Source organism: Dinoponera quadriceps, unplaced genomic scaffold, assembly GCF_001313825.1.
Source record: "Dinoponera quadriceps isolate SergipeBrazil2010 unplaced genomic scaffold, ASM131382v1 scaffold3990, whole genome shotgun sequence".
NCBI classification, from domain to species: Eukaryota; Metazoa; Arthropoda; class Insecta; order Hymenoptera; family Formicidae; genus Dinoponera; species Dinoponera quadriceps.
In genome coordinates, this window is record NW_014557982.1 from 613,733 (window position 1) to 622,444 (window position 8,712).

An 8,712-nucleotide genomic window follows, 5' to 3' on the forward strand; every position below is an offset into this window, starting at 1 on the left:
TGGCAGGGCCACCGGGGTATAGGCGGCGGTGATGGCGGTGCTCGGAATGGAGAAACCGCTTTACTCTCAACGCGAACACGGGGACGCGAGAAAAACTTTTCTTCGTTCCGCGCGGGTTTTCTGACTATCAGCGCGCACGGATCGCTTGTACCTCCTCTCTCTCTCTCTTTCTCTCGATTTTCGCTCGATTCCGCCCGAGGAAATTAGCGGACGAAAAAAGAGGGACGAGAGATAGAGGAAGCAGGGAGATCTCCGAGCGCGATAAGACGATAAAGTCTCTCGGCAGAAGGAAAAATTAAGCGCCGTTGCTACGAGTGTTTAAATCCTCCTCCGGTTTCCAGAGGACGAACGACCGCTTGTACAGCACGGCCGCGATTCGCATCGCGTAACCGCAGCGATGTCTGCCCCTTTCGCGAAAAAACAAAAAAGGAGAGAATGAAAAGAAAAGCGATACCAAGGGATCGGAGATTCTCAATTTCGAGACGATATCGGTCGGACGGAGGGTGTCTGGAGAATTTCGTGTCTCCCGAGATAAATTTCGCTCGGTATTGAGCGAAAAATAAAATCCCGTCACTTATCGACTCTCTCGAAAGTTGCGGTTTGCGCAAGTCTCCGCGGGTCTCTATCGCCTCGCGCGGGTCAAAAACGCCGTCGACGTCGCCCGACTTTGAAACAGGCGTCGTTCATCTTAGTTTCGCGACTCGCCGTCGAAGTCGCGAGAAGCGAGCGAAGTCTGAGAACGCGACATCGATCGACGACGGGGATGCATTTCATTTCTCGTTAATGCACTCTCGCAAAATCGATCGCGATTTCGTTATTATTACGGGGAACATCGACGTGTCTCTCGGTATCCCCGCGGTAAAATTACGGCGGGCGACACTCGAGACACCGACGTAATTCGCATAACGTTCCGCGCGCGCGTAAGTCTAGCCTATCCGATTTCACAGAAAGCCCGATGAAAAGATGAAATACTAGAGCCCGCTGTTCTACAAGACGACGATGGCGACGACGGGGCGAGGAGCACGACGGATTTTATCGTGCTCGAGAGGAAGCGGGATCGAGGAAGCAAAGGTGAGGCATTATTCGACCAATCGACGATTGTCTCGACTCTTCCGTACGAAATCCCCTCGGATAATATTTTCGACATTTCGCCGCGCGATCCGCGACTTCGATCACTTGTCAAATCTCGCAAACTTTGCGCTTCGTGTAAAATGCGAAATTATGCGGCATCATCTTAATCTATTAGCGATCAGTTTTCAGATCCGTTTTGATGGAATAAAATCTCATTTTGTTAGTTAAATAATAATTTATGAGGCTCTGTAAAATTCTCAAATTGCCAGTATGAGGCTATGAAGAGTCGAGCACGGTTATTATAATGGCATAAAAGTTAAATAGTAACTATGTATAAAATGGTTTCCCTGCACAGATAATTTATCAACGTCAAGAATTTTATTAATATGTAATTTCGCCTTTGTGTTTTAAACGCTTCTCTCCCGTCCTAATTCCTACTTGCATCTATGTTTTCAATATAACTGCAACAAAGAAAGTCTGCTCTATCCCAAAAGACAAATTTGTTTCAATTAAAGAAATTTCGCCAGATCCAAAAGAACCTTTTCCCACCGTGTAGCTATCAGATTCCCGCCAATTTTCCGAAACTTCAAGAAGATAAACAAACCGACCCTTTAATTGAACGCGTTGGTAAAACAACGGTGGCCTTTAATAGATTAAAACCGCGGTCGAGAGAATTCACTGCGACATTAAGCTAATCTGAATCTTATCGGGCGGCGATTCCGCGAGATTATCCAGATAACTCTCGCGATCTTCATGCACTTAAACGAGTATATCTAGATGTAGGCTTCAATTTTTACTATCTTATCTAAGTCGCATTGCATACCTGCCGAGAGAGTGGGACGGGGAGGCGCGGGAACGGTGACGTAGTCGGCGTAGACGGCCGCGCCGGCGACAATGAGTATCTGGAATGAAAATGGCAAATAATCATCAATCAATGAACCAGCAGACGGGTAGTCTAGGACTAAGAGACGCTCGGGAGGGAGGACTAGACGCACACACCGCAAACGTCAACGATCGACATGGGCAAGACGCGAAACGGAGCGCGAGCGAGAGGGGAGGGCGCGCGCATCCTGCACCAGGACATTTCGAGAGTGCTCGATGCATTGTCACTCTCGGGGCCTATCCTTGGTCCACCACCTCGGTGGCGGTCCGAAACCACCCCGTCGCTCGCGTATGCGCGCGCTACGCCGACGACTCGGTACAACCGTTCGCATTCGCCAATAGACCGATCGACGCGGCCTTTCTCGCGTGTTTCACGTACACGACTTCCCGATGTGAGCAAACAAACAATTCGATCGTCTCCCCGATACCGTTATCGCCCGATACAGCGATAACCCACTCGGGGATTATTTTCGCGAATGGAATACTATTGGATAAAGAAAGCTGCAACTCGAGAAAAAGGGACCGTCTTGCGACTGTCCATTCGCATGCGCTCACGCACGGGGTCACCGCCGATGGACGGTCCCCGGAATCCAGTAGCGGCGTCTCCGCGACGGGTCACCCGTTACAATTCCGTAGGCATGCGTGGCTATTGCCTAACTCTCGCGTAGACAGTCTCCGTACATAAGCGGGATTGCCGGCCGGCGCGTACATACTCGGGTCCGCGGCGCGCGTATCTGGAAGCCCGCCGGCCGACGGTTGGTAGGTAGGTAGGTAGGTACGTAGGTACCGTATTATATACGTAGTGAGGGTTGGAGGGTCCTCACCGCCGCAACATTACGCTGATTGCCTGAATTATCCGCAACCAGCCCGCCTGTGCTCTCCGCTATGTACGTACGAGCCTCGCGAGCTCGCACATACAGCCTACGTAACGTACATATGTGCTTCTCGTTCGCGTCCGTATGTATCGCACGCATATGTAGATGTGTTGATATATGCGTGTATGTATATATACATAAGTACATATTACATATATGTAGGTATACATATGCGAGCGCGTACATGCGCTCCCCGGTCCCTACGCTCTCTCCGACGACGACGTGCTGCACCGACGCCGCATACGCATTCGCGAGCTACGCGCGAACTCACGCGTGCTCCGCGTCGTGCGGTGCGTATATGTATAGTACATACGCGACGTGCGGTATATACATGTGCGAATTCATATATATATATGTATGTACGCGCACGTGTACAACAAACACGCGCGCGCGCGAATCGCGCCTCGCCAAGTGTGGCATACCGTATGTATGTATCGTCACGCTCGTAGGACGGCGACGAGGAGAAAATTGAAAACGGAGCTGCGCGCGAGCGCGGAAGACGATAGCGCGATATATTCATGAAGGCGGAATAATGAATCGAGACGAGAGAAACACGGCGCATCCCGGCATGCGCGGTTATCTGCCGTACCGGCAAACCGACGCGGAATCGATCGCTTTATTTTTCAGCCCGGCCCGACGACGTGCTCGGGAATTTTCCGCCGCCGATCGCGATGCCGGCGAAATCGAATGAACATTCTCGCGTTCTACCAAGTTCTCCTTCTGTTTTCTCCCCCGAATTGTTCAATCCTCGAATTATTAAATGAAATAATACTATTCCAAATCTTCCTCATCGGACGGATACGCTGCATTGCCGCGTCTCGTTAAATTACGTATAAAGTATAATTAATTGCACTTGTCAGAATCAGAGTTGTACGGCCAATAAAGAACTAATTAGACGAGGTGACACATGCATGGCTCGAATTTGGTTTACATTTATTTAACGCCTTTAACAATTCGGATCAATCGAAGAATAATTAATTAATCGAGGAATTAATTCAAATTAGTCGAAAAACGCGCGATAATTCGTGAATAATCGTTAAAAATGAGTCCGCGGGAGAGCGTCATCTTCCGTGGTAGCCCTGGCCATGAATTCGTTTCGAGCGAAGCGCGGACGGACGGACGGACGTGCATCAGGACGGCGAAGGGGACGGAAGGGCGAGGAAGGGTTAAGGACGCGTATCATATCGCTTGATTAATGTACTTCGCCCGTGTATCCGCCTACCTCTGCGCGAACGCCGCATACACGCGCGGATAGCTCGGACACGCGTGTCATTTGTTAGTTACGCCACCGGGCGAAGCGGCGATATACGGTGGTAGCAACAAAACGTTACAGCGAGAGACGACGCATCGCGTCCGCGATCGCGTGAATTTATGACGTGGCCAGAGACGGGCCGAGATGAAAATCTATCAGCGAGCTTATGCGTGGCCGCGTTTTCTCGTGGTGGGTCGCTCGAATCTCGAAGAAGTCGCGATATTCGCGAAATTCACGAGGACTTTAATCGAACTTGCCGGTAAGCGAGAATTATTTATCGACGCATGTCTATTCTTTCCGGCGAGTTCGTCGACAGGGGAGGGGGAGGTTTTACCGTTCTTTATAGTCTAACTTTTTTCCTAAAGAATTTCCAATACATGCAATAACAAAAGTTTTGTGTTACAAACGGTCCATTGAAATTTGGTGTCACTTAACACAATAAATGCGTTAAAATTAGAACAATGCGAGCGTCTACACGCACGATAAAGAGAAACATAACTGCGGTTCCCGAGCTCTACGTTTCGCGGCGAGAAACGTCACGTTTGTGACGTGAGCAGAGAACCGTAATCGACCTTTGATCTGATAAGATCGTCCATTTTTCATGCGCACTTTGATTTCATAGATCACGTCATCGTTCCGGATGCGTCAGCACCCGGAAAAAGAAGCTTTCAGATCGCGATAACGGCTGGTAACTATGTCTATTTCCGGCGATAGTAATTTTTAGCGATAATACGAAGCTCGGGTGACCACCATCGTTGAAGTCCCATTTATCCTACTTAACTGCATGTGCTTTATCGATCGTTCAATGCGAACTGGACGTTGCACCGAGAGACTAGTTGAATGTCGATCCGGAGATACGAAAAACATGCGTGTCAGCAACGACGATGTTAACGATAAGCTGGAGGAGTGATCTCACATATTATTTCGCACTTGAGCTCACGCGTATTATTAATGCTTTCTTGGGCTGTATCACAGGTACACTAAATCCACCGGAAATTCCTACGACACCAACTCTGTAATTGTACACGTCACATTATTTATATAATTTTTATTTTTAATTTATATAATTTTCGCGAAAGACAGAAAGAGAGAGAGAGAGAGAGCGTTTCGCACGACGTAATTATCACTCTGCAGCCATATTTCCGTACATACGAACTGATCGCACGATGATATCTATCGCATCGCGAAAGAGGTAATCACTAAACAGCTCGAAAACAGGAAAAAATCGCGAGAGTCGATAAACTATCCCCAAGAGAGTCGGATGGCGCGCCGGCGATGCATTCGACGGGCGAGTGCAATTGCGAATTTTAAAATGCACGCCCGTTACCGCCCATTTTCCCGTTTTAATTTTTCGCTTCCGCCGGTATCGCGCGATCTGCATCGATGCAGATTATGCGTCCTGATAACATCGTGACCGGAGGTACGGTCAATTGAGATGTTATCGCGCGAAATTTCAAGGCCCCGGCTGATAACGGAAGATTGCGCCGCGCCGAAGGATTTACGCGCGCGTGCGTAAATGCGTAATATATCAAGATGTAACTTGAAAAGCTTCAATAACGATAAAACGTTTCGTGAGAATTCGCGATCGTTATCCAGCCGAGAACACCACGCGCCCCAATTTGCCTCTCATGATCTTATTGATTTTATTGCATCTTTCCTTTATCAATAATAAAGATATAAGCCGCGCTCGATTAAAAACACGTTTCGCGATAAGGACAAAAGTAAATGATATTTGTTGTGTGTAATTTACATTTCCCATATTTCTCTCGCATCCTGGCTGTGTACGTGAAATGACCAGCACTATGATTGCGTAGAGATCGTGCATGTCTGCGAGATACGCATATATTCAGTTGTGGGTTACGTGCAAAAATTCTTCCACGAAATTTGATCGATTACTGTCCTTTCCCCGGATAAAGAAAAGTCGTCATCCGCAGATATGATAATCCGTCGATGCGCATCGTGATAACGAGATGCACGTTTATAAAAGCGGAATACGTCTTAACATAATCATCCACTCATTTCGACTGCACAGTGAAGTGCCAGTGGGACGTACAAGGTACATTTTCTCTCTTCCACGTTCGGGAACAGGGTGATAGGCGATGAAGGGTAAGTACTGAGATGCGTAATAAATATTTCGAATGACAAAAGATTGAAAGCAAACGACCGAATTATTTTACATAATAACTTGGGTGCACGATATTTCTTTTGTCAATATTAATTATGACTCATTAGTTAATTTTGAGTTATTTAATCGTAACGAATTCTCTCCTTTCTTATGTTCAAAACAGGCATATACCTAATCGCCATCGCCACCGTTTTCCTGGCGTCATGGAGCGCGATCGCCGCAGAGGTGGAAGAATTCGGCAAAATCCCCACAAAATGTCCAGCCAAAGACCCGAAGAACACCACGATCCATCTCGCACACGAGACAGACTGTACGAAGTTCTACACGTGCCAAGCGGGCAAGAAGATACTGCAAAAATGTCCCAAGATGAACAAGGAGGGTGACAGATTGCATTTCAATCCGCGTCTTCAAGTCTGCGATTGGCCACAGAAAGCTGGTTGTAGGTATAAGGATTCTGGCAAAGACCAAGCTAAAGCGGAGGACGTACAGTTTGTTCCTGTTGAAGAGCTCCATGAGTCAACCTTTAAATGTAAAATTCCTACAAAGTGTCCAGCCAAGGACCCGAAGAACACCACAATCCACCTCGCACACGAGAGAGACTGTACGAAGTTCTACAAGTGCCAAGCGGGCAAGAAAATACTGCAACAATGTGCCAAGATGAACAAAAAAGGCGACAGACTGCACTTCAACCCATGTCTTCAAGTCTGCGATTGGCCACAGACAGCTGGTTGCGAATACAAGGACTCTGACGAAGACCATGCTAAAGCGGAGAACGAACAATTTGTTCCTGTTGAAGAGCTCCATGAGTCAACTCTTAAATGTAAAATTCCTACAAAGTGTCCAGCTAAGGATCCGAAGAACACTACAATCCACCTCGCACACGAGACAGACTGTACGAAGTTCTACAAGTGCCAAGCGGGCAAGAAAATACTGCAACAATGTGCCAAGATGAACAAAAAAGGCGACAGGCTACACTTCAACCCATGTCTTCAAGTCTGCGATTGGCCACAGAATGCTGGTTGCAAGTATAAGAAATCTGACGGGGACCAAGCCGAAGCGATGAACGAAGAATTTATTTCAAAGGTAAATCACAAAAGGGTAGCTCGCATGGTAAATGCTCGTAATGAATGCCCTGATAGAAATCCTGGTAACACTACGATCCTTCTCCCGCACGATTATGATTGCACAAAGTTTTACATGTGTCTCGGAAGTGAAAAAGTAGAACAAGTTTGTCCCTACATGAACGAGGAGGGTGACCGGTTGCATTTCAACCCGCGTACCAACGTTTGCGATTGGCCAAACAATGCTGGTTGCGAAGGCGAGGATCTCGACAATGATGTACCGTCTATCACAGATGATGACGAAGAAAATGAAGAAATACGGAAAATCCCCACAAAATGCCCAGCCAAGGACCCGAAGCACACAACAATCCATTTAGCACATGAGTACGACTGCACGAAATTTTATATGTGCCAAGCGGGCAGGAAGATCCTGAGAAAATGTCCCTACATGGACAAAAATGGTAACAGACTGCATTTCAACCCACGTCTTCAAGTTTGCGATTGGCCAGAGCATGCGGGTTGTCGGTCAAAACCTACGCATCCAACCCGATACACCACGGAACGCACAAGACCCACGGATCCAACCCGGCACACGCGTACCACGGAACGCACAAGACCCACGCAACCAACCTGGCACACCACTAAACGTCCTCCTGGAGACGATTGTCCTAAAGGCAGCGATGGTCTTTTGCTACCTCACCAATGTAATTGCGCCATGTTCTATGAATGTGTGAAGGGTGACAAGGTCTTGCGTGAGTGTGCAGACGGCCTGTACTTTAGCAAAAAGTACCAGGGCTGTGTTAAGATCGAGGATTCTGACTGCAGGAGGAAGGAGCCGCCACCTAAATGCACCCGGAATGGCGAGTTGATACCTCACGAGTGCGACTGTGGGAAATATTACAAATGTCGGAAAGACGATAAGGTGCTGCAATGGTGCGACGAAGGTTTACACTTTAGCCCAACACGACGTAAATGCGAAGATCCGGATAAAGCCGGTTGCAAGGATCCAGACAAGCCGATTGGACCTGGCGACTGCCCGAATTCTAAGGACCCGTGGCGTCACGAGTGCGACTGTAGATTGTTCTACAAGTGCGAAAATGGAAAGAAACGTCTGTACGAGTGTCCCTGGGGATATTACTACAATCCGAAATATGATACGTGCAGCCCTCAAGAACAAGTAAAGGATTGTAAAAATCATAACGATCGGAACGATTAAGATCGTACAGGTAGTCGACCTTAGAAGGTCTTAGAACGTTTTAGGAGATCTTAGAAAAAAAAAACGAGAAGAAACTCAAAATAGCGATCAGCGTGTAAAGCAAATTGCACGCTCGCTAAAAAGCTACACTGTATACTCGTAGAAATAGAATATATGTAATGTGCCTTTCTACGATACTTTAATAAATCTGACGACGTATAATCTATCTTTCAAAGATTTTCCTCGATCCG

At 47.5% G+C, this 8,712-nt stretch overlaps 1 protein-coding gene across 1 annotated transcript; it reads left to right on the forward strand.

Annotated features, from left to right (window-relative positions):
• The first annotated feature begins 6,179 nt into the window (after positions 1-6,179).
• LOC106749556 lies at positions 6,180-8,482 on the forward strand. Its single transcript, XM_014629151.1, has 3 exons — positions 6,180-6,186; positions 6,369-7,796; positions 7,914-8,482. The coding sequence occupies exons 1-3, from the start codon at positions 6,180-6,182 to the stop codon at positions 8,480-8,482; spliced, it is 2,004 nt and encodes a 667-aa protein (XP_014484637.1).
• Positions 8,483-8,712: the final 230 nt, after the last annotated feature.